The 27,498-nt window shown below is 38.5% G+C and overlaps 1 protein-coding gene across 8 annotated transcripts in view; it reads right to left on the minus strand.

Moving 5' to 3' along the window:
* Positions 1 to 3,056: 3,056 nt before the first annotated feature.
* NELL1 (neural EGFL like 1) overlaps positions 3,057 to 27,498 on the minus strand; it is a 273,062-nt gene continuing 248,620 nt past the window's right edge. For 3 of the 8 annotated variants that reach the window (XM_030273294.4, XM_041716815.2, XM_041716814.2), the window contains 5 exons: positions 22,314 to 22,454; positions 14,065 to 14,258; positions 8,992 to 9,168; positions 6,199 to 6,423; positions 3,057 to 4,962 (listed from right to left, as the gene is read on the minus strand). In XM_030273294.4, coding sequence (XP_030129154.4) covers positions 4,912 to 4,962; positions 6,199 to 6,423; positions 8,992 to 9,168; positions 14,065 to 14,258; positions 22,314 to 22,454 — 788 coding nt within the window. In that variant the 3' untranslated portion in view covers positions 3,057 to 4,911. The remainder of the gene's footprint in view (positions 4,963 to 6,198; positions 6,424 to 8,991; positions 9,169 to 14,064; positions 14,259 to 22,313; positions 22,455 to 27,498) is intronic. The other 5 variants (XM_072929397.1, XM_072929396.1, XM_041716816.2 and 2 more) reach the window with 2 other exon arrangements.

Below are 27,498 nucleotides of genomic sequence, written 5' to 3' on the forward strand. Positions count from 1 at the left end.
TACTAATCAGCTAACTAATACAAATGTGAGTAAATGGACAAAACTGTGTTCAGGTTGAAAAACCACCTGTCTAGCTGCAAAGGTACTTTAAAAATACATACTTGGTTTTCTGTAACCCTTACCTTAACATGTAATTTTATCATTAAAATTAGTGCTTACCTGAACATAGTTTGGTGATTTTCTGATTCTAATTTCATAAACATTAAGTAAGGATTTCTTATTTTGCATCTAGAGACACAGCAGTAGCAAAACACACACATTCTATTACCTGGATGAATCTCTTGCATAATACTCAGGTGGAAAGACAAATCTGCATATTTAATACTGCCAAAGGGAATCCATCAAAACCAGTGCAAAGCAGGACTGGATTACATCAAGTACATTTCCAATTCTTGCTCGAGGAAAAGTAGATTCAGAGTTAATCAAACAGCAATCAATCAACTGCATTATTAGAAGACAGGATTTTTCAGCTCTGGTTTAAATTCATGAAAAGACCTTGGTCCCTGGGTTGTGTCTGAGTGATGGTGTAATCTGCAGCAGAAGCTCTAAGCCTGAAGTGGATGTACATGAATAACCACCAGGCACTCAATAATAAAGAGCCTGGGCCAGTCCAGGTCCTGTGGCAGCCACTTCTGTCTCAAAGAGAGCACAGTAAGGCTACCCCAAACCACTCAATTTCAATCAAAACAATCTCATGCACAAATTTAGGAAACAAAAAATTCAACTGTAAGGCACTGCTGAAGCAAAGATTTGGCTCCCAGTGAGAAATGCACCCACCAGAATTCAGTGCGCCCCTCATACCGCACAGTTGAAGTAGCAGTAAAAAAAACCTTAAATGACAGATATGTGGTTTTGAGAATCTTATTTTAGGCTGTTTGTTTGTTTGCTTGTGGTTGTTTTTCCCACTGGGCATGATTTTTGGCATAATGTATCCATGTACTGTCAACCTCCTGATGATGGTTTCATTAAAAAAACCACTGAATTTGACCCTTTTTATCAGCTTATTGATACACATCCTTCTCACATACACCTAAACCTATGCAAGAGGGACTATCCATTGGCAGCTAGTAGCAAAAATTAATCCTGTTAGCACCTGCAAGTAATTTGCAGATCACATGCAATACCAGCAGCTCAGGAACACCTCCGAGATCAATGACAGCTGAGTCAGAATTATTGCTGACTTCTACCAGTAACTTCTACCAGAGAAAAATTGGCTATGAAGCATTCAGACACCCCAGACTGGATCTTTTAAATTTCTTTTTATTTTTTTTAATTTATACTACCAGGAATCTTCCTTACACCAATTTAAATTTCAATGAGCTCCAAAGATGTACCTTAAGAAGAAGAGGAGCTTGTTGGCAGGCACATTTTTCCACTGGCAGAATATGTTCCTCAAACAATTATGTCTTATCACAACACTCACTTAAAATTTTACATCAAACTGTATCATGGGGCCCTTTTAAAAACCCCTCATTAATGATGATTATGTAAGTACCATTAGGTATGAGACATTCCCATACTGCTCGTAGGAGTTATGAATTAATTCTGCTAAAATCTACCTTTGTGTAATCACTCCTGACATTTTACCTTTTGTTTTGTAAAACATTATTGTCTGTCACAGGAAAAAAAAAAGATATTTTCATTGTCATTGCAATGTGATTGAAAAGATGTTATTAATTAAATCTTGTACACAGTTATACTTGAAAACTCACTGACAGCTCTTGGGGGAAGATATATTACGAGAAGACAGTTGTTATTTAGGTCTCTGAGGCAGCACAAAGGCACTAATAAATCCCACACATATTCAGGTGAGTTAGGCTGATATTATTCAGCATTTGTGGGGAATAATTCAGCTTTGGCCTTTCCTAGTGACCAGCACAGTTCAGAGTTGTCCATGAATCTATGGTCCACTATAAAGGAATATTTGCACTTGTTTTAATGCAGGAGATGAGTTTGCAAACACACAGAAGCAGAGCTGCTGAGGTTTCTACCAAAATGGGGAGGACAAAGACATTTTATCAGAGCTGGAATTTTGTTTTTCCTCTTTCTCACTCATTGATTTTTTTTTTTCTTTTTGCCATCAGAAGGGTTACAGCAGAAATACTCTTTCACAGGATAAATAAACAGAAACAGCGACAAAATGCCAATTGTCTATAGCCAGAGCTTTGACCAAGTCCCTTAACTAGCAGCAAGTTTCCTTTCACAGAAGTTAGTGGTAGTCCTCCTCAAATTAATACTACACTACAAATCTACACTACATATATAAAATATATACATTCTCCCGAGCGGACACAGTGTCCATCTCACAAACAAAGAGGAGAATTTTCTCAAATTATTATAATAAAATTGGTGTTTTTCAGCATTTTAATTTTAGTGCCCATATCTTTACAGGGAACAGGGAATTTCATCAAGAAAGAAGTTTTGAAAGTTCTTACTTACCTTGGTCACATAGGACACAGGGAATTAAGTTTTTCCTCCATAATGTGCTCTTTGAGCTGGGGAGGGGCTTCTGAGCACTCTGAAGGTGTGCACATCATCAGGGCAACTGCTTAAAATGCAACATAAACAGGTCTGTGTCAATATTTTGACTTTGTGTAAACAATTCAAGCTGCATTACACTGGAGACAATCACATGTAATGCTGTATAAAATGCTCTGAACGGGTTTTACAGAATTAATTTGCATTTGAGCTCTGGAAGAAAATTGGTCTGCAGTGGAAAAGTTTGAACTTCTGTGGTCCTGTTAAATATGATCCTAACAAGATCTGGGGCTTCCAGAAGCATCCTGGGAACGGGCTTCACTGCTACAAGGTAAAAAAACAAAGAATGATTTTCAGAGACTGCACTGTCTTTAATCCATTTACAGAGCTTCAGAAATTCAATATGACAGACTGGAATATATGATTCTGCCTGAGTATAAATGACGTATTTCTTACCACTCTGATGCTACACCTCTGGGCAAACACTTTTTCTCCTTTTTTGCAACATCATGAGCTCAAGCTGGAATGGACATTGATCAATGTTTTAGAATCCTGCAAATAAAACTAAGGGAAAGCAATCTGTATATAGGAGTTTATTTAGATGCCCACAAATTTTAAATCATTCCCCTTCATATCTCAGCCCACTGGGTATCTTATTCAACTGAATTACCATTGGGTTTTACAATGTGATATACAAAATGAGCTGACATTATGATTTACAAACATCCTTTGAGTATCATATAAAACACAACTCTTTCCCTTATTATACAATCATCAGGGCAATGCAAATAGAATCAATACATTATTAGCTGAAAGTGATGGGGCCTTTTAAGAAAATAAATTTAACTTTACCACACAAAGCTGTTAACTAAAACAAAACCTGGTTAAAAATTGGAATAAAGTTATCTGAATGACTGAAAGTAATTTTATATTCTGTGCCACTGTCCCCCTAAAAATGTAATAGTACTTCATTTAACAACTAATATTTTCACTGTATAGTCACACTTCTTTCTTATTTATCAGTTTCACATTTTCTTCATGAAACTATGAAAAACTCACAAATGTAGACTTTCCAAACGGTAGCCACTATAGTTATTTCTGCAATCTTTTCCATATATTCAGTGTGTTTAATTAAATAAACAAAAAGAAAAAAACCCACTAGACAAATGAGCAAAACAAAACACAACAGCACATTAAAAATGTGACATTTAAGCTGTAGATGCATCGCCACAGAAATATATTCTTGTTCTAATGCCGCAAACTTCCTAGCCTCTTGAAAAAATCAGACATCAGCTGAAGAGAATCTAAGCTCCAACCTCCATATAGGGCTAAGAGTCTTGATTCAAATTCCTCTCTAAACTTAGGTCCTCAACAACACAGCAAATTTAAGTATTTTTGAATGTCATAATATATGAAAAGATAAAATCTGTTTCTGAGCTGTTGGTAGTGGAAGTTATCAAGCATTAAAATAAATCTCCTGCTGCTGGAACAGGTGCCCCTGCACTTTATCACTATGCAGCAGTAACTGAGGATGACAGACATCATTATTAGCACAAACAGAAAAGAGGAAAAATTCTGAACTCATCAATGATGTTACAAATGCAAACAAATTCTAACCTACCCAAACTATATAGTCTTAAGGGTCTCTGACTGTTTTAGCACTGTATAATCCAGAGGAATTATACTCAACACAATGCCAATAATGACTGGTGATTCCTTCTTGAATATGTGTTGAATTGGCAGTGGGTCGGGGTTTTAGTTCCATTTCTCACTATAGAAGTCTCGTTGCTGCTCTGCATGTTTGAAGAAGAAAGTGCTTATTCTGCCATTTCATTCAGTTCATGGCATTTAATTTTATAGTTTGAGACAGGCTTATTTTGATTACTTTCATTCTGTCCATACCTTTGAATGCTTTAAAATGTTGGACAGCTGTGAAATATAAGTATTATGCAATCTGACTGTACATACATACATATTTTCATAAATACATCTAACAGGGACCTTGGAACCAAATATGTGATATCATGGGACAAAATCACAACAGGCTGTCTTATTTGTAAAATCTAGATCCAAAATAAGAAGAGCTGAATTCTATCCATGTTGTCAATACACAAAATTAAAACAAAAAATACAGCATTAGTTTACCCATGAAATAATTGAAACATATTTGCAAATTTCTTGACAGGAAAGGTGTGCTAATTTACAACACTGAAAACTCGTAGCAACCATTTTTTCCTATGTGCTGTACTGGAAGTCACCCGGACAAGGCTAGCGAGGATGAGCATAGTGACAGCTCCCAAAGGCAACTCCCAAACATCTTCCTCCTTCGGAGACTTTGGTCATTGTCTCTTGTGTCAAATCCACTGCACACGGCTTCCTTCGGGTGTTAACTCCAGCAGCTTTCCTCCCTTGGCACAGTCCAGTCTGCCCAGGTCAGTTATTGTTGAGACACTCTAAATCCACCGAGCAGCAGACGTTCCCGTTCTGCACGGACAAACAAGCAGAACAGGTCACAGGAGCAGAGGGCTGGTGGCATGCAGACACAGGTACCTCCCTGACACACCTACCACCTACAAACACCTGCCCCTAGCACCCAGGGGGTGGGCATTGCTCCCCACGGGGGCTCTTTGAGAGGCCAGCTTTGCCAAAAGCACTGAATTGGCCTGGACTAACACAGGAGCTTGAAACCTGCATGTGGTCCCCATAATAACATACAGCACAGCCATGGCAAAGAGATGACTGGATTTTTCTCTCATGCAAGAAGTTAACGGAGAGAATTTTGATGTGATCCACACAGGGAAGCTTTCTGCTTGTCTGAAATTAGAGGACAGGTCAGGTTCTTGGTTCATGGAAGATATGGAGGGGATGAAGGCAACATAAACACCATACAGCTTTGGAATTTAATCCATTATTAAGTATATTTTTCTAACATATAGTCATTTATAAAGCTATCTTATGTAATAAAAAAGTAAAGCAACTACTAAAAGCCCAAATGGGCTTTGTTTTTTACTTTTTTTTTTTTAATCCATCACAAATCTACAGAAAAAAAATCTAAAAAGAATGGCAGAAATGCTACCTTCAATAATTTAAAGCCCTGAGGCAATAGCTTTCTCTCCTAGAGTGAACAGAAGAACATTTTATATAACCCAAAACAACATTTTCATAATTCTGATATTAGCACAGTGGGGTCATCACAGCACAAAGCAATGGAAATAGACTGCACTCGTGCATGAGAGCCATTGGATTAAATACATCTTGATGAGATCAGGGAACAGAAACTGTGACATTCCCTTCCCATCACTACTGTGGGAGTGCCTTTATCTCAGAGCTGCAAAGCCTTTTAACTTGTGTACTTGCTGGTGAAACTTTTATGGTAGTGTTTTCAGTTCAGCTTACCAGCTCTGTAATACACATTTTCATGAACATCCACACTAGGTAATTGTTGAAATGTTACTCTTGACTCATACTGAGAATGCCTGAAGGGCACTTCAAGGGAATGTCTGAAAGTTGTGCTAGGATAGTAATGTATCTGTGCTCAACATTTTCAACAAGGAGAGAATTTTTTTGTTTATACTCTGCCAGACAGAAAACACATGCCTTTTCTGTTGGTTCTCAGGTCTCATTTACTTCCCCAAGATCTTAATGTGAGCCTCCAGGGGAAGAAAAGGACCCCAATTTTATCAGGTACATTCCGTGACCATTCCACCTGGCCCATCGTACCTTGCATTTGCAGGTTGTACAAGGAGATCCCACCATTGTCCATACAGCACCACTAAGCCTTGTGATTCCAAAGCCATCTGGACAGGTTTTCCTGATGTCATAGGTGATGTTGTCAGCCAGGCAGGGGTCACTGACACAGTGAGGGCAGCACTCTCCTTCTGAGATGGCTGTGTACTCGCAGGTCAGGGTAGGGCACTGAAGAGGCCAACAATCCACCTCTCCTTCCTATAAATATTGGAGCAAATGTCATTGTACTTGCCAAACTTTTTACCCTTTTGAATGAGAAAGCATTGTTTTGCCAAAACTGCAGTAAACAGAAAGGTTCAGACCTCAGTTTGGTTGATCACAAAAAAACATGTTTGAATACTGAGCAGAAGTTTTCTAAATGTAGCAGATTATCATTTGGTTGATTCCTGACTAAACAACAACACTCATCATTGTAGCAGGAGAACTTGACTTCTTTGGGGTTTTTGAAGGCAGGGTTAAATACTGGGTACTAATATTTTCTACAAAGTATAATTTTTGCTGTGATTGCCTTGCAGACTCATGCACTCTTTCTACTCCTGGTCACATAAACATCTCTGCAGAATCACAGCAAGCGTTTAAATAGAAAATTAACACTGCAGATAGATGTAGGTTAGTACACTGGAGAAGCACTGAACATTGATCTAAGCAGCAACCGCCAATATCAACTTTATCGTCAGATCCCGAAGGAATTATTAGAGCAATACCATTTGTCTTCCACTGACTCATTTCATTCCATCATTTATTTATTTTTAATTTTCTTATTATTTTTATTTTAAAAAAAACTTCAAACAGTTTAGTAGATAGAGACTTAGAGAAGACAAAAACATCAGGTCACTTCTGCACAGTATTCCCCTGTGTGTCTAAATTTAACTTGGAAAGGTCTTCAATAACTTGCTCTATACTGCTCTGTAAACACTTCAGGTGCTGAGAACATCACACACTGCACAGAACCTTACATACAACACTGATTTAGGGCATCACTGTCTTACAGCTTTGGATGTTATCCCAATCATAAAATTAGGCAAGAAACTGCAAGCCACAACCTCAATACTTACTCCATGCATTATGGATAATTACCTCATGACAGTAACTTAGCTTTGAATGTAATTTCCTTCCTGATTCTCAGACACCTCTTGATTAGTAACATATGTAAAGACTGTGTTATACAGACAGCTATAAATGGAAAACTGATAATTTCAATGAATTTCATTGATGCCCTAATTAGCATATCTATGGAAAATCTAAAGCTTTCATAGAATAATCTATGGTGTCTAATGAGAAAACAAGTGATTGTTATTCTGTGTTTTTCTAGTAATTTTGGTCTTCTTTATCCTTATTTGGTTAATTTTTTTTCTAATTTATACCAGGGCACTGGCATTCCATGTTTCCAGATTTGCAGAATTCAAATAAATAAATAAATAAATAAATAAATAAATAAATAAATAAATAAATAAATAAATAAATCGTTTTGACAGGACAGGCCTGCCAGATGTCATTAAAAATTGAAACTTCTCGCACCAACTCCATCACATGCGCAAAAGGTTTGAAAAAGTCATTAAATATCAGACAACCTTATAAAAGTTCTCAAAAGTAACTTTTGCTAAAATTAATGTAGTATCGAGGTTTCCAAGCTTTTGTCAAGCTTTCAATTTTTCTCATTAGACCTGCTTATTCAGCAGTCAGATGAAAACTGATGGTGGAGCTTTCAGTTCTCTGGGGCTCTCTCGGCGCTTTATCATCACCCCCCACCTAAAAAGCGGGTTGCTGGAGCTCACTCTAGGTCAGGGGTGGCTCCATGTGGTGGAAAAGTCTCTCCTCCAACCCGAGCTTCCAAAGGAAGGCTCAGCAGTCTCTGTTGTCTGGTCTCAAGGCAGTTTACTGCAAGTTATCTAAAAGATTTTCTCCTGGAGCTGCTGTGGTTTGCTCACAGCTCAGGCAGAGGCACGCACACACCCTGACATCCTCTCTGACTCCCGATTTCTTCTCTCCCCCACCCAGGGCTGCTGCTGTCTTTTATATGTACATTACGTGTTACATGGGTACAGTTTGTCCCCAGTGCCTATTACCTATATTAAATGGTGCTTTTCTATCTTTTATATGTACATTACGTGTTACATGGGTACAGTTTTTCCCAATGCTTATTACCTATATTAAATGGTGCTTTTCTATCTTTTATATGGTACATTACGTGTTACATGGTTACAGTTTTTCCCAATGCTTATTACCTATATTAAATGGTGCTTTTCTATCTTTTATATGGTACATTACGTGTTACATGGTTACAGTTTTTCCCAATGCTTATTACCTATATTAAATGGTGCTTTTCTACTCTAAACCAATCTGGGAGTGCCAACATCACCAAGAACATGGAGGTGAGGAAGGAGAAAGAGGGAGGACAGGGCAGGCCCAAATCCCTCCATCTTAAACCCTCTGACCCCCATGTACAAAACCAAAACCCCCTGTACAGCACTCAAAAATTCTTCCCTCTACTTTGTGACTACTTCTACTATAATATCTAAACTTCTTGTTCTTCCTGCAAGGTTGTTAAATTGTTCCATGGCTCAAACCCAAAATCACAGCTGTTTCCAGCTGCCTGCCAGTGTCTCAAATGCTTCTGGCCTGGGCCCGGAACCTCCAAAAATGTCTGAGGGACATTTTGAGTTCTGCCAGCAGGTGAAGAAAGAGCCGTGAGCCTGCCTGCGGGTCTGTTTTGCTAAAAGCCATGTCCTGATTGCTGTTAGTGCCATGCAAAGTGCTTTCTCATACCAGGCAGCGGCAGTGCTGGCAGCTGTAGGTCCAGTTGTCCCCGCTGCGGTACAGCCTGTGGCCCGTCTGGTCCAGGCACTGGCTGGTGACGCGGGTGTCGCACTCGGGGCAGCAGAAGAGGTCGGCGCTGGGGCTCCGGCAGTCACAGGCTGTCCTCCGGCAGAAAATCCTCCCGTCCTGCGGGCACACATTGCCCTGGCGTCAACCACAGGCTGCCAGACAGAACCCAGCTAAGGGCACAGGGTGTGCAGCAAAGGGCACGTCTTTGGCTTATCAGGAAGTATCAATTTCTTAGTGTATTCCGTGCCAATAAGGGGTGGATCTTGCCTGTCATAATACAACAAATACCAGTACTATCCCACTTTCTGTGGATCCAATTCTGTCTGAATTTGACAACACTGTTTTCCTGTCTTCAGCCAACTGAATTTAAAAGCAGTCAGTATCTCAGTGAAATACAGTGAACCAATTTCATATCTCATTGGTTACATCAAAAGCTCTTCAAGCAGTTGCCACTCTAATACATATAATATTTATTTAGCACTATTTTGACCGAATGTACCGCTATGAGGAAAATAAGTTGAATAAAGGTGATCCCTTTAACGTAATCAGGGTGAAATATAGCACTATCACAGTAGCACTAATTGTTCTTCATTCTGACCTCTGTATCTGTCCCACATCTGGACCTACATTACACTAGCTTAAAGATAAAAGAACTTATCATTCATTATAATTCAGTGCATGTATTACAAAGGGCCTGGATAAAGCTATATTCTGCTTTGACTAACAACTATACAATTCCTAAAGCAACTCCATTCATTTCATTGCAGCTTTTCCTAGCCTCATGGGAACTTTGTTCTATTATCTAATGTAAGGAAGAAAATTTAATTGCCACCAAATATAAGAACACCTTTCAATGCAATGGAATTTACTTTCATCTGATGCTTGAAAAAAAAGTTACTTCTAATAAGAGTGAGTGCAGCCCAGGATGTCTTTTGCACAGGCAGACAAAACAGCCATAAGCTCAGGAAAGGATCACAGAATGGTTTGAGTTGGAATAGACACTAAACCTCCCCTGCCATGGGCAGAGACACCTTCCACTAGACCAGGTTGCTCACCTTGTACCATGGGGGCTGACTGCTTTTGATCTGCTGTAGAGGAACCAGGGTTTTAAAGCAAAGCCAGTCTTGTCCACAATGCAACATATACAAAATCAGCATCAGAGAATCACAATGCCATGTCAGTTCAGCGTCACTGCTGCATTTCATCTTAGTTTTGAATGGATTAGAATATTCCTTGCTATTGTAAAAATAATTATCGTTATTTCTTATGCCTAACAAGCAAAGCTGAAGACAACACAAAATTATGAGAAAGTAGAAAACATGCCAGATTAACAAGGATCTGAACAGCTTTTATGCAATGCAGGGCATATATTACTCTATAAGCTTTGTTCAGCATGTATCAAATTAAGATAAGTATTCTGTACTAGTGGCTAGATTACCACTTTAGCTGTGGGAGGAGGGATAAACAATCTTTATCTCCTTACTCAGCAGTCTGAGTAAATCACAAGGAAGAACGGCAGCAGCCCATTTCCTCAGCCATATGTTTGGCCAGGTCCAGTTGCACATCAAAAGCCAGCTTAGCCCAGCAGCTCTGTCAGGATGACCCGCACCAGGCATGTTGGGCTGTGACAGGAATCCAGGCAGTCTCTCTCCTCTTCTCTGCTGATTAATAATGGCTAACTACAGCACATCTGCTTAAATGCAATTCAGTTTTTAAACTTTCAAGATCAGTTTTCAAAATTCCTCTTTTGGCTGGTGACACTGCTGGTAGTTCTGTGTTTCCCTGAGCATGTTCTACATTGTCTTTACTCTCCATATTTCAGAACATTGAAAAAACCTGATGATTTTGCCAGAGAACTTTTGGTAATCATAATAAACTGCTACTCTTTTTAGTCTCTAAGCACCTATGTTTTGTGCACAGCCTCATTAGCTCTGTACATTTCAAAAAATATATTTATCCCTATACTGCAGGGGCACAGAGCCTCATAAGCTACACTGTCTCATGTGCATCTTTGCAGTAGCCCTGAGAAATACATAGAAAATTGAGAAATATATAGAGAAAATCTTATTTTCTTTAGGTGAGAAATAACATATAGCATCTTATTACTACCTCTTCCCACCTTACTCACTGAATCAGTTCTACATTCTTCAAAAGCATCACAGGTATGCTCATAAAATTGTTCTAATCAAAGGGAAAACTGACACAGAAGAGATAGCTGATGCCTATAACAAGACATGTCAAATGTACTGAAGGAACAATGTTAATTTACAATTTTGAGAATGTATGATTTTGTAAACTTTATGTACTTTTAGATGAACAAGAATGGTTTGAAGACACCGGGTCCAGCGAAACACTGAAATAGCCTGTGCTTCAATAATGACACTTTGCTTCATTATATAAATGAAGCAATATAATTTCTTCTATTCCATAGTATTCTTCTTCACAAATAGCTTTGCAGTTCATTAAGTAAGGTTAATGTATTTAATTTCCTTTGTACCAGATTGTAAGTTAAAGTATTTTAAAGATGGTAACTATGTGTTTCAGCCAATGCACAGAATATATCCAGCTATCATTTGCCAGAGTAACTATAGCAAAACAAAAGCCAGTTTTATTTCAAAACTGAAATGCTGATTTGCCTCCTGGATAAAACAAGTGAGTTGGATCATTGCGAAGTTTGAGTAAGTAGTATAAAGAATGGCTCAGTTACATTCAGCTCTTTTCCTCACTGCAAACTGAGCAGGCTGCAAAAGATCAAGCAGGGGCAGTTTTCCATCCAACTGCATGAAAGGGAGAGGTTTGAACAGTGTGGTGTAATGGAAGCTATCAGGATGTATAAAAATGTATTTCATTAAACACTGAGTGAAGACTTTGCCTGTGATGTGATATATAAGGAGCTCTTCCTGTCCTTAATCTGTAGATAAGAATTTGCTCTTGAAACAGGCAGCTACTGGAATGAAATTAAATGCAAATGTTAATTCACAGAGGGAAAAAATGAAGTGAGGAAGACACATAATAGGAGTCATAACAACAGTGTCAGGCTCAGTTTAAACTATGTACTAGTTAATCATTTCTGTATTTTCATACACTAGTAAGAACATTCAACATAAGATATACATGCAGTGAGGAATGGTAAATAACACAAATTGCAAGCAATCTAAAATGTGAATATTAATAGTTATAATTCTGCAAAGGCAGACCAGATGTCTTCACATACATTAAACTGCTTAGTCTACTGACTGGAAATCCTTTCATAAGCTTGCCAGCTCCTAGAGATTACCTAAAAAGCTTGATATATATTGAGTAAAGTTGTACACTTCAGCCTCTGAAAGGAGGGGTTTTAGGGAGCTTGAGGCTACTTGAAATAAAAAATATAGCAACTCACAAGAACATATTCCCTACTGAGCCCAAACCAGCAGTGTATTTTTTAGATTGTATTTACTCTGAAATCTTAATCTTCCCTTCTGCTACACCACTGCAAAACAGAAAGGCGAGGCAAAACAGCTCCTTCCCTTTGCTCCCCTCTGCTTCTCTGGCTCCCAAGCATTGAGATATAGAGACTGATGGGCCAATTCCCACGCTCCATCCTCAGCTTCTCACAGAGGCCAAAACCTAATTTTACCTGAACTCCTGTATGGGCCTATAGTGCTCCACTGTGCCTTTGGACAGCTTTACCCATACTGTGAACAGATCAGGTCAAAGTGACCATAAAAGACCAGCCAATTCTCAGATTAGAGTGTTTAAAATTCTTCTGATTTCAAAGAGAGCATTCCTCTGTTAACTAGCAAAAATCAAGAAAGCAGAGCCAAATATTCTTCTAACTTGGCTACCATATGAAGAAAAAAATTTTAAAAAGGGTAATGTCAAGGGAAAAAAACAAAAACAAACCAACAACAAAAAACCTCCACCCTGATCAAAATGTTAGCTCTTTAAGGTAGCTCCACTGGTACCAGCCCTGGCTTATCCAAACAAGCAGAGAGAGCTGCACTGTGCATGGAGACCTGCCAGCACAGCCAAGGAAACAGCTGGCCTTCACCCTTCTTCACTTTCAGGAAATTAAGTGCCTGCTGCTGGGTCTCCTGACCTTTGTCTCACACTCACACCTTTCTTCTCACCCAGTTAATTCAAGTGTATTCCAGACAAAGGGAAACACAGCCAACAGGAAGCAGGCTGGCCACAGTGCTGAGAGGTGCATATTCACAAGAAAGACAAATTAAAATCAGTTTTCAGCATTTCCAGTAAGCATGCTGGAACCTACACGTTGTGTTAAAGGGTAACACAAGACCCTCTTTAAGGCACACTCTGAAATACTCTGGCCCACAGGGTGACATGGTAAAAGCTCAGCAAGGCTGGCCATTATTCAGTTAAGTGCATGGTTGTGCAAATCGAGAAAATAAATGCCTTCCCAGAAGAATTTCCCCACCCCAGTGAGACAGAGTAAAAATTTAACAGGGTAGAAATCCATTTAGCTTTAAGTAAAATGTGCCACTTTAAGGTTGCTAAATATGTTGTTTAGTCTAGTAACTGCAACCCTAGCAGAGGAGAAAAAAAATGCAAATTTCCACACTAAAAAATAAGAAATAAAAGAACTCCTTAGACCTTAAAACAGACAGGGCAGAGTAACCCAAGGGTTCTTTCTATACTTTCTAACAAAAACTAAGTACAAGTGTAACTAGCTGTAAGAGTAATGTGAAATCAGCAGAATGAATATGCATTAACCTATTGTGAAATTCTATGCATATAGAAATTAGTAAAGAGTTCTCAGAGGTGCACATGTCCATTGAAGGGCAATGAGCCCTGACAGGTGTCCACAGCACTGTAAAAAACATACCATTTCCTACAAATCTTTACTGGAATTGTGGGGTTTGATTTTTCATCCACGTTTCACCAGCTTCAGTGTCCACAGCACGGCTTACCTTTGGCTTGGGCTTAGGCTAATATTGCTGCCAGCCACAGCAGCACTGCAGTGTTGGGTTTCTGACACCAGTGAAAGGATCCTGAAGCCCAGGATCTCACCTTGCAGGAGCAAACGGAGCATCTGTCCTCTCGCAGGGTCCACACCTGCCCGTTCCTCTTGAAGCCACCTTCGTGGGGACAGTCTCCAGTGCACGATGGCCCGGATGGACACAGGCAGTCAAACCCCCCTGCCAGGTTCACACAGGCCGAGTCGTTCCAGCAGGTGTGGATCTTTAAGGCACACTCATCGATATCTGCAAAACAGCAGATTTATAAAAGGTTTGGGCATGTTTTTCATGGGGTAAGTTTTATTTCTGAATTAAGTAATTATTGCTTATTCTGCCTTCTTGGTAGATGAGGGTGCATTCATTTTTATATCTTCCATATTTACTTGGTAGACTTAAAGCACTGATGGTTTTTAGGTTATTCTTCAGCATTTAGTTTGATTCCACAAAGAATTCTTAAATCACCTCCATCGGGCTGAACTGTAAATGCTGAGTCTGGAACCATATACCAGTGACAAATCTGAACCTTCAGATAGAGGTGCATTCTCATTTCCCAGTGACTGGAAACTAGCAAGCAGATTGACTTTCTGTTAACTAGACCACTCTCTGTTCTGGGTTTTACATCAAAATAGAACTGCATTATTCTTTATAATTTCCTAGCACAAGCAACATTCCCCATGCTGAAAGCAGTCAGTTGCATCCTTTTCCCTGGATTGCTGGGAGGTGTGAGTGAATTGGAAAGAAAAAAAAAAAACAAAACTAAAGAACTCAGAGGCACCTTACAGACAAAAAAAAAAATGTCTTAAAGATATGCAGTATGAGTTAGCAATGACACAAAAACTAGGTGACAAGAGAAAATCATTATACACCAGAGAAAAGTGAATTATAGTATCCCAATAAATTTGCTCTTGGAGGGTAAAATATAATTATCCAATATGAATTTATTTAGGGAGTTCATGCAGTGTTCTTTTTCTTGCAATGAAAGCTATTAGATTTTTAAGCATATTGTTGAAAATTGGTGTTTCTTTCAGACAATAAGTTTTGACTTTTCTTAAACAATATATTGACAAATTGTCCAGATGAAATACCAGTAAACTGGTGGGTCTTTTTTTTTCAACATGAACAATGAAAACTGTAATCAACAGTGGAAGGAAGGGTGGAAAATAAAAACCTTTAGAAGTGTGTGATGGTTTCTGTCATGATAGCTCCAGAATAGCATTAGATAAATTCAGAAATCACAAGGAAGACCCACCATACTTATAATTTGAAATGACCTTATTGCTAGGGTGAAATTTTAACTGTTCAGTATTACCCAACAGTACTTCTAACTTCTCTCTACAAATACAAAAGAACTTACAAAGAAAAGTTACCTAAAGGCTAATTTAGGTAGGATGTGATGTCCTGCGGCCTTACTTTTAGGACAAGTGCCACAGGTTCATGATTCATCACCTCAAAATGTCCTATCTTAAAAAGACTAAGAATTCTCTCATTCTGCTGAAGAAAACTCTTTACAACAATCATATCACTAAATTCAGTCTGGTCTGGGTGGTACAATTCCTGATTTCAATTCAAAAAGACTGCAGGAACAAGTGGCAATGTGGTCATGCCCTTGGGTTTGATTAAATGTGAAAATCAGTCTGCACAAGCGAGTCAAAGCTTTGGGCTGCCAGGAAATGACTGTTCCTCGTTGTGCTTATAGATCCCAAGAGAAGCTGGAGGCAATTTCACTGCCTTCACAGGCCTTCATTCCTGGGCTCACCTGGGGGCCAGTCCTTTGCAAGAAAGGTTCCCAGTGGCCTGACAGCATGATTCATTTGCTCATCACTCAGACTTGCCTAAAAATGGTGCATTTTGCTGTCCTGAAAGTCTTAATTGCCACAAAAGAACATTGCTGCTCTAGTGCACAACTTAGCCATAACTGAGTACTTGAAATACTCATTACTGGTGGTGAAAAAGAAGCAGCACTAAGAGAAATTAAGACTTGCAGTTCATTAATAAGTTTAACAAGTGCCAGAGTACTGCAGGAAGTAAAAAGCATGAAGACTGACATAAAAAGAACTAATGAATGAACTGGTATCAAATTGATTATATCCAAACAACTACTGTAAAACTTAAAATACTCTCAAAGATATCCCATTTTCCTTTCAATTGACTTTGACTTGTTATTTTTTTGTTGAAAACAAAGGTATAAATGAAGTATTCACTTTGCCTTTGGTGGTTTCAACATGCATCATCAATATTGTCTTCCCTACCACATGAAGAGCTCCTTGACTATAATCTGTATAGGACGCAGTAGAATAACAGTACAGATTAGAAGAGTAGCTTTCACAGATCAAAACTAAAAGGATTTCACAGATGAACATACAGCCATATTGCCTACAGAGTTGCATTTAATTGCTTTACTTACGACACTGAAATCTAATTCTGTTTCCATGTAATTTAACAGATTTATGGAAAGCCAGATGTTAGCAATTATAGAAACCAACATTATTCATGTTCTCAGTAGTAAAGACCTGTTCACACAAAGCCAACTTCATCTCTTATGTGTATGCAGAAGGGAAGAACCCCCTATTTATGTACCTCTGCTGCTGTTCTCCATTTAGCACACATAAAAAGGATGTCCCCATTAAGAGCAGCCCAAACTGGTAAATGGGTGACTCTTGATGAAGAATCAAGCAAAGCGTGAACATAAATTCCTAATTGCTATGCAGTTTTTTGGTATGGCATTTATTATTTAAAAGTTTTAGTCATTAATCAGATATAAAAGCTTTGGACACTGCACTCATTTTGGGTGGAACTTTTAACAGAACTCACTTTTTGAGAATATCCCTTTGGCAGTTTTTTTTGTCATCGTTGATTGCATTTTCTAAAGTCAGAACAAATGGACAATGTTCCTCGTAACTTGAGGGGAAAAAATTACAAGCATAACATGTTTTTGTACCTGTTACTCCTTCAGCCTTAAACCAGATTGAGGGCATGGGGAAGGAAGAAGACCCCAGCCAAATGCTCCCACATTGTTAGCTCTCAGTTGGGTGCAGAAAGTGTTTTATTTTAATGAAGATCAAGTGGCCATATCAGAGTGAGATCAGCATGTAGATGGCCATGCAAAGCATGACAGAAAGTACTTGTATTTAGTGTGAAATTTCTCTTTAACAACTGGAATCAATGTGTCAACTTAGGCGTTGAAAAGTTAGTCTAGTTCAGTTGTCCAAAACAATATTTGAGTGAATGTGAAAACTATGACAAGACTTTTGTATTTAGTTTTTTTTTTGTAGTATTCAAATCCTTTCTGAAATCTTCCACAGCCCATCAGGTTTCATTTGCTGTCCCACAACTGTTGCCAGAAGATGCAGGCCCAAAACTGGAACATTTAATGATGGGCAAGGCAAAACTGCACACAAATCTCATTTCCAATTATACCAACACAAAGTAGGAAGGAGATAAAATATTAATTTATAGATGAAGCAACTCTGAAGAACACTGGAAATAGCAAGAAAACTCCTTATTCTTTCCCTATATATAAAGGACAAGAACAAAATATCTGTCACTATGTTTGGAGGAATTAATTCTTTCATGCATCCTGTCAACCTAAGGAAATAATCTTATTTTTACACTTGAAATAATACGATTTTGTGATTTTATTCATTATACTGAGATTCTCTGTGGCAAAAACTACTAATCAACCCCAATAAAAGTGGTAGAGCTTTCCTTCCCCTCTCCAGACAGTTCCTTTTCAAGGAGAAGTGAGGATATGATGGAAACACCCATATTGAACAGAAATTTGCTTGTACTGCAAAGCTTTACACAATTTTCTATCAAGAACACAGCAGCAGCAAAGGGATTGCTGCCAAGAGCCTCACACAACTGACCAAGATCCTCCCTCTCCAAACTCTCCAGTCAGTGCTTCCATAAACAAATGCACAGCCACAGGTACCTGCCCATATGCATTTTAGCACTCAGTCACATTTTGTGGATGAAAAAAGAAAGAAAACAAAACCACCCGAGGTACTCATTTCCAATGTGCTCTCAAAGTACATGGATAGCTCAGTAATGTGGGCAGACAAGAAAACAGAATCCAAATGGAAGCAAATAATCCCCTGAGATGCAATTTCCTTTTCCATCCTTTTTGGCTGTAATGAGAACTAATTTGCCTCAGATATTATGAGAGGTCCCACAGCCACTGCATTTGAATCAGGTAGAAGACAAGCATGACTGTACATATCAACACAAGTTCATTAACTTGGTTTCACTGAAATTTTAAATCAATCCCTAGCTACTTCATTTCTTAGCTTTCAAGGCTATCCAGGTTTTAATTCTAAGACTTTTCCATAGCACCTTAATAAATGTGTGCAGGCAAGGCATGCAGTGTGGTGCTCTGTATCATCATGATAAGCTGTTGCAGAAGAAAGAACCCTACTAATGTGCTAATTTTAACTGCTATGGTACATTAAACCATTACAGTATATTGTTAACGTGAAAAATGTAAGCTGGGCTCCCAAACCACTGTATGTACAATTTAACTAAACACTGTTTTGACAAATCATTTTTTCACAGACAACTTGTCACTTAATGATTTTTTGCCTTCTTTCTAAATGAAAGTTATTTGGAGTTGTCCTTGAAAAAATATCACCAAATAGATTGATTTTTGGCTAGAAAATATTTTATGATAGTACTTTTATTCTATAGAGACATAATGGTCTATTAAAAAACAGTGCATAACAAATTAGATTCTGAAGAAAGAATTTACTAAAGCTTTCTAAAAATACAGAAATGACTAAGCAGAATTACCTTGAAGATATGTAACACAATTTCCTTTCAGAATACAAAAATTAGAATTTACTAGATGGAAAGTAAGATAACCTTTATTTTATAGGATAACATCCACTGATACCAACTCTGAAACTGTGAGCTTTAAGAAATAAGCAAAACAGAAGAAAGCTGTAAAATATCAGGTTCTAGTTGGTCCTGGATACTCTGTACCACATGCAAACCTTTCTGCCTACCCAGCATTTCCCTACCCACAGACAGGAAAGTAATTCTCAGGCGTATGGGAAGATTTTCCAAGGATGGATTTTTCCTTTTTGTGTAACAGAGAAAGGGGAAAAAATAAACAAAATCTAACCTCCTTTGCTTTTACTTTCTAATCTAGGTAAGAGACACCACTGCAGCATACCATGGAATACATGAAAGCTTCGGGAACAGATTTAAAATCCATTCAGATCTGACCTGCAAGCACTGCTGCACCCAGCTTTTGCGGGGGACTAACACCTGTGGAGTTTTCTTTCATGAGCTCTCGAGCCCTACCTTTTCCCAGGTCTCATTTCCCCAGACCAGCAACTCTAATCCTGCAGTCAGGTCTAGCTGCACTATTTATTTCAACCTTTCAGGCTGAAATAAATGGTGAATCCTGTGGGGAACTTGGTGGAAGAAGGATCCATGTTAAGCTTCCCTACAAAATTTGTAGCGGTTCTTAAAGAAAAAAATAAATAAACAAAACCTGACAGGCACTGCTGCCTTGGTGGTTGTTCCTTCTGTGCCTGCAAGCCCCAGTGTAGTGACCAAAAAACACAAATCATTATGAAAAAAATAGAAGCAATAAATCTCCACCCCACTGAACAGTGCTCTACAGACTAGAAGCATCTCACTTAGAGATTGAAAAGTATAATTTGCTATGGGTTTGTGTTTTTTTTTATCAGCAGATTGTCACAAATACTGTATCACATGACAGCTCATTGTTCTCTATGAAGTTTTATTGTTTCTTAATCTCAGATTGCAGCAAAGCTCCTGTTACAAAATTAAAAAAAAAAAACAAAAACAAAAAACAAACCAAACAACACAGAAGCTGTAGCCTCCAGTTTTAATTACCAGGCAAACTTTGGTAGCAACTTCGTTCAGCAATCGCCTTTTGTCTGCAAGCAGTATTCTTAATAACACATTGTGAAAGATCAGGGGCTCATAAAAACACTACTGTGGGAAATCAAATTACATTCTCTTAATTTGGGCCCACTCACCATCACTATATGAAGCTGACATCCCTGATAAAAGCGGTCTTTGGTTGATATTTTGAGCAATAAAAGAATTTTCTCAATCTTGAAGGGGCCTGGCTAAGCCACACATCCCTATTATCCAAGTTCTGGTGCAATATTACAGCCTTCCCTGCCACATCTTCTGATTTACATAATTGTCCCTCACCGGGTGACACATGTCACTGTTTTCTCTTTGTCAATGAGAATTTAGCTTTTAGAAGCAGTGAGGTATCACACTTGCTAAATAGATGCTATTTTTCTTAATGTTTTGCAAGCACTGCAGAGATAGTGCAAGCAATGACTCAGCTCCATAACACCTACATGAAAATGGAGGGGAAAGGGGTTAACAAATGTGTACAGAAATGTACTCAACAAAAGCAACTGGCTGCCTGGGCTTTGGGCAATCTGTCAGAGATCAGTACTCCCTCCCACTGTCTTGTGACCTTCTTTATTATTAATAGTAATATTTATTGTTATTATTTTGTAGGAAAGCGTTTTTAATCTTATTTTACTTATGTTTGTAGTCTGTTTATGGTTCTCCAAGTTTGTCCTTCAGGGAGAAAGAAGAAATGTTTCAAAACACACTGAAAAACTATGGCTCATACTCACCTCATGTACACAAATTCAGTATACAATACACCAGGAAAAAATACTGTTGCTAAGCACATGAACCCTCTTTTATCTGAAACAGAGTGAAAGACACTGGTTCTGTCTCTAAATGTTCTACCATGCAAACAAGCTCTGTAATGTGATATACCAGCTAGAAGGTGCAGTGTTCCCTCTCTGCTGTTTTACCCAATTCTTGGTTGCCTTTTGAAATAAACATCATGGTTTGAAATACGGGTTAGCAGAATCTTCCAATCAAATTTTTAATTCTTTTATTATTTCATTATACTGGTGAAGCAAAGTGGTTTATTTCTCTTCCTCACTGGTACCCTGCAGCAGAGGGTTCAGAGAAGTTTATGCCATGTTGCTTTGACTTCTCACAAAGAAGGTATTTTCAACATTGCTCCAGTCATCACTCATTTTTTCAGCATTCAAATAAACCAGAGGAGGACTCTTAACTTTTGAGAATTCATTTAGAAATACACGACTTTTGTCTATTTTATCTATGGAATCATGAAATGCTGTAAATTTGCCATTTTTTACACAGACACCCTCTGAAGTAGTTCACTGCTGTGATTTTACTGAGTTCCCCATCAGCTTAGGACAATGTATAAAAAGATAACTTAGCTGGACAATCTACAAAATATTGCTTTGAAAATCATTATCATTCCTCTGCATTTTTAAATTATGACCCTACCTTATATTACATGGTCTTCTAATAGCCAGAATTCATAAAATATGGGAATGGTTTTTGCAAGTAAATTTATATATTTTTGTTACAAATATTTATTTTAATTATAGATTTTAAATAATACAAACCAGCCTTTGGCGTTATGGACATGATAAATGAAATTTACAGCATTAAAAAACAACAAAATAACAAAAATAAAATAAAAAAGGAGAAGAGCTTTTATAGAAAACTCATATAACTGACTAGAGATTAAATAACTGAAATGCCAGAGAAAGGACATAATAACACTAAGAGCAAGTTGATCTGTACCTCACAGAAGTCAAAACTGGATCCCTTCTAAAGAGTTTTAAACTCACCTGATAAAATACCACATAGAAAATACGTATAAGGCAAATACCTGAAAAGATGGGAAACCTGTAAGGCAGAATTACCACCTTCAGCACAGTTTTATTGCTGCTCCCTTGCTGTAGTGGCAGCCAGAGCCCCACAGCCAGTGAGGGCACCCAGGCTGCAGGAGCCAGCACTGACTCCTCTTGCAGCCTCACCCTTTGTCCTCCCATGGAAACAACTGACAAACTCCTTTGCACTCATTAAAAACCCCTCTTGGGACCTTATTCTGCAAATATGGTGCACAGAGAATTTGAGGTTATTTGCATGATTCTAAAAAATTAATGATGAAGACACTGAAAAATGGAAAACAGATGCTGAAAAAGGCAAACCAAAGCGACACAGACATGGCACAGATATGTTCTTCCACCCCTCTGTTGAAACCTTGAATTGGAAAAGCACCTCTTCCCCTTTTGTGGGCAGTGATGCTCCTCAGCAGGGAGGGACCAGCACCCTGCATGGCTTGGGGTGCTGACTGACAGACAGACAGCCCATCCTGGTTGAGACATTGCTCAGGGACTCCCCGGCCACTTGGGAACACCATGCACAAGGGAAAAAAAAACCAAAAAAAAGGCTCTGCTGCTCGTTGCTTACCAAGACAGGACTCCCCGGCAGGAGAATAGCTTCCATTGTCATGGAAACCGCTTCTGCACTCACAGTGGTACCACCCTGGGAGGTTAACACAGCGTGAATTGGTGTGACACTCAATGATCCCCTCTGCACACTCATCAATATCTGCCTCAGAGAAAAACACAAGCCAGCCAGGAAATTAATTTCCTTTGACACCAATAATGTAGGTTTGTTGTTTTTTTTTTGTTTTGTTTTGTTTTTTAAATCTTATCGGTTTGGAGTTTTTTTAAAGATTTCCTTTAACAGATGGATCAAGGTTTATTACAGTTCCAAACAACAGACATTTAAAGCATGACTCAGAACAACAATAAAAAATAACAATAATACATCATGTAATCTGTTACGGACAAGACATTCTTTTACACCATGATTTGCTGAAAATGAAAAGCAAACATGCAGATTTTTTGTTCCTTGTTCAGTTTTTTTGTGGTTTGGATTTTTGTTTGCCTTTTCAACTCAGAAATTACATTTGTCTGTGCATTTAAAGCACTGCAGAACAGGTTGTCCACTGAAAAGGCAGTTTCAGCAATATTCCTGCTTTACAAACCGCCTGTGCCAAGACACCTTGGAAAGAAAAACCATTTTCTTCAGGATTTGTGCTTCCAGCACTCAGCTGGGATATTGGCAGCTACCTGGAATTGAAGGTGCTCAGAACATTTCACAAACACTGGTTAATCTCTTTTGTTCATATGATCAAAACAAATACCCAGTATAAGTGTGTGTGACAAACAGAAAAAGCAGCCCACGTTTCAGCTGCAATAAAACGTTCAGCTGGAAAAGGGTGAGGCAAATGGCAGCAAGTCTGTAGCAATGGGAAGATACAGCATGATGAAACCCTGCCGAGGTTCAATAAATGTGCTGTTTTTAGAAAGGGGTTTCTCAAATTTCTGTAACATGTTTAATAGAGACTTCGTAATTGCCAGTAACCCTGGCTAATCATGGCTGGCACCTGGCTGCTTTTCCCCTTTGAGCATTTTTCAGCACATTTTGTAGGGTTGTAATTAAAATTAGCAAATTAATTATATGCTAACCTTGTGGTAATTTAAGAAGTCATTATATTTTCATTCCTCTATTCAGCTCAAGCTTTTTTTTTTTTTTTTTTTTTTTTTTTTTAATTTTGGACAGTTTTCAGCTGGGTAATTTATCAATTAAAAGAAGACTCAAATTCTTCCCAAATAATTCCCACTTTTACCCACTGAGAATTTTTTTCTTGGCACACTTAAAATGTGCATAGAAAACAAAAAAAAAGCTGGGTGAAAATAGGTTTGGAAACAACATCTAGCTCCACAAGCATCAAGGACAAATGTCTCATGATCCTGATGCAAGACTGAGTTAAGGTGATTAACTAAGCACAGAATGTGGCTTTTATCTCAATTTCCAAAATACATATACCAATATGGTTTCATGGACTGCACTGGGGTCATGTTGATGTACGTGCAAATCGATTTGAATGAAGTATCCTTCAACACAATCCCATTTTCTTACATCTTACAAGCAATACCATAGAGAAGTTCAGTTTTTCCTCATTTCAGTAACAATATTTCTTCTTGTTGAAATATAGCTGAGAAACCTAAAAAATGCTGTTTTCCAAGATACGTGCTTGTCCTCACTCAAGCATGAACCAAGTTATCTACATAACAGGATCATAAATACTATTTATTTCTAGCTTTATTCAGCTCCCATCTAACAATAAAGTCAATTTTTAAATGCTTTAAGATCTGTCACTGCTGTCACCTTTTCTGTACTTTGTACTTTGTGGAAGCTAATTTTAGTGTTAAAACACTGCACGAATGTAGCTGTCCATCAACGGTGAGTGCTGCTTACAAACTCAGACACTTTCAATTCATTACAGCAAATGGAATTTATAACCATGATCTTTTCACATGTCATGGCTGATGAAACAGGTTTAATCCTATTTGGAAAGTGAATGACTCTGCTCCTGCAGGTCAATTGCAAATGAATCCTTCTTACTTTCCTTTCTTTCCCATTGTTGGATTGGAGAATGTTTCTGTTTAAAGACTGCTTTCTTGTGTCAGTCCTGCACTGGCCTTCAATCTGTTCAATTTTACATTTTTAATGTACAAAATTAATAGAGAGTTCCTAAAGTTCATTTTTAAGCTTGAGCCCATCCAAAAGTATATGATTTAGGCTCATGGCAAAGGACACTAGCTGACCAGCAGTCTACTTTTCAGAAAGCCTGCATGCCAGGGTACCAAAACTAAGCAGCCCCTTACTCAACAGAGCCATCAGGTTATGCCTGTACATTATGTCAAAAAGTAAAATAATGCACAGAACTCCTTCAAGACCAGATGACTTTACTCTGGCAGTACCATACCTGTTACAGCTTTTGCTCCCTGAAGTGTAGGGAGATGCTAACCAATTTCTTCAGCCAGCAGAGCTAGGAAAAAAAGACTTGCTTTCAGTTTTACAGGCTCTTCCTTTACTTCCTCCATCTCCTTAAACCAGTGGAGCTACGCCAGCATTGCCTACACATGCTGGGGCAGTGGGCAAAGGAAAGAGAAGCTATGTAGGCTTTTTGGGAAAATATGCCATGACAGACACCACTGGTGTGGAAGCAACTAGTAAAAAACTCTTCAAGCTCTGCTTGCCACCACTACCTCTCCTCTTTAGGTTCAGCTCAGCATTCCTCCTTGCTCCCCACCCAGCATGCAGGTGCTGGGAGGATGGTGCAGGAAGGAGGATGGGGAACCAATTCTCCCTCTGCTTCTGCAGCAGGTTGGGAATCCTTTGGGAGCACATCAGCAGCAGCACCATGGGATGTGATGTGCATGAAGAGCTGTATCAACAAGGAAAACCCTCACACCATGGGATGTGATGTGCATGAAGAGCTGTATCAACAAGGAAAACCCTCACACCATGTGATGTGATGTGCATCAAGAGCTGTACCAACAAGGAAAACCCTCACACCATGGGATGTGATGTGCATGAAGAGCTGTACCAACAAGGAGAACCCTTAATGGCATCTCTGCTTATCTAACACATTGCTGTTTCTTGACATGGTGCACACAAACACTAAAAGGGTTGGAAATACCACTATGAGCTCTGCAAGCTTCTCCTGTGATCGTGTGTGCTGTTTGTAGCATGTGTATAAACACAGGTCTGCAGGACAGCAAAATATTGTGGATGTTTTAGAAATTGAGATTTATGATGCTCAGAAGAGCAAGAGGGAAAAGCAAATAACAGCATCATAAAATGATGTGTCATACACCATGACATGATTTAGTTCAGTTAATAGACCATTTCCAACTGGATGTCCTATGTCTTTTCAAAACACTTATTCTGAGAATTTCTTCTGTACAGAGAAATGTTGATATAGATAAGAGCCAGTTCAGGGAATGAGAATCAATTCACTTCTCTTCATCACTGCTTTTCCATCTTTAGATTCTAGCACCATATTTGCATATTTGCCTCAGGATAAAAGTCTTTCTATCCAAGTCTGGTTTGGGGTTTTGCTATAGAATTTGAGTTAAATATACACACTATTTTTGTGTGTGCAGATGCTTACCAAAATGTGCTAAATGTACTTTCTTCCTAAAGTTATGTTAAGCTGAAATGAAAGTGTACAGTTCTGTGAGTGAAAACAGTGTAGAAATTCTAATCTTTTTCAAAGGAGCACATTAAAACCTGACCAGAAATTCTGTCACTTCCCACAGGCCAGAAGAAATAACTGGTGGGCATCTCTTGGCTGTGTTGCCATGCTGCAGGTATTGCTTGCCCTTGGTGCCCCTGGCAGCAGGATGGGCAGTTTTGTGTGGGCTTTCTGCAGGTCTGTGTTACTATCTAGACAGTCTAAAACAGAGTGCTTGTGAGAAACTGCCCTTTTAATGTTTCCTTGGGAAGTGGAAAATTTCATAATCTTAATTTTCCTCTGCAGTCTCTGGCTAAATATTGACGCTACCTTTGCATTAAGGGTAGGATTTTTCATTTCTTGCTCTAAGACACGGCTGCTCTTACTACCATGACACTTTTTTGCCATTTTTTTTTCCCATTCAAGCCTTGTTATAATATCCATGTAAAAGGAGATCTCATACAAACCATCCTGCTGCCTGCTTTTACCTTACTCAGTCATTTGACTGCCATTAGTAGAAAACTGTTAATGGATCTGGCAACACTCCACTACAGTGGCTTAGCAAATGCCCATAAATAGCACATTTTTGTACTGGAGAATAAAGGCACCAGTTGGTTTCAAGCAAGCCCTTGCAAGATATTAATCCTGTCCTTTAAGGACAGATCTATAATTTTTACTTTTAGCAGCTTCTTGCATTATTCATATACGTATTTATGCAGACAAGATAAATAGGATAATTTATCTCAATAAAACATAATGGCTTCAGAACCCTGTGAAAAAGTAAAATAATTCAATCTTTTCTAATGCCCCACCACATTTAAGTCCCTGTGTGATAATACTAAAAGGAAACCTGTTCAGTGTCATGTAACAATCTACAGTTTCAATGAGACAAGAGTTTTACTCTAAAAGTGTCTATTCATCAAGCCATTACTGTATTCTTTTTAATGCAAAAAAATATACTTTCCTTATGTTTAGTTTCCACTGACTAGGAGACCAATAAGCAGGAAAACCAACAAGAAAGGATCACACAGGTCACAAGCTTCCTGAATTAAAATTGCACCTTGAAAGCTGACTCCATCACTTCCAGGGCATTTCAGCTTTGTTTTCCACATCACAGTATTTTTCTTCGACATAAAAACACCAGAAAAATGCACCCAGACAACTGAGGCACTAGTTATATTTAAAATACAGCCTCTTCTCATCTCCTACTCCAGCCTAAGCCTCGCTTCCACAAGACAGAGACAGCAAGAAAGGGATGGCACTCACAGCACTATGCAAACAGCATCCCTGCTGCAAAGGATTCATTCCACTATTTCAAAAGCAAACACAACTACTTTGGATGAGAACAGGTGAAAAAATCTCTTTCTCTCTAAAAAACTCCAACAAACCCTCCCATCTGCCTACCACTTCAATTTTACATAAACTTATATAAAGACAGAATTTTATCCTTTATTATTAACCCTTATATTTTTTTTATATCATTAAATCTCTATAGTAGCTTTGACAGTTCACTACAAGAGGGGCCTGCCTGTATTTTTAAATATATGCAATACAAAACAG

Source organism: Taeniopygia guttata, chromosome 5 (genome assembly GCF_048771995.1).
Source record: "Taeniopygia guttata chromosome 5, bTaeGut7.mat, whole genome shotgun sequence".
NCBI classification, from domain to species: domain Eukaryota; kingdom Metazoa; phylum Chordata; class Aves; order Passeriformes; family Estrildidae; genus Taeniopygia; species Taeniopygia guttata.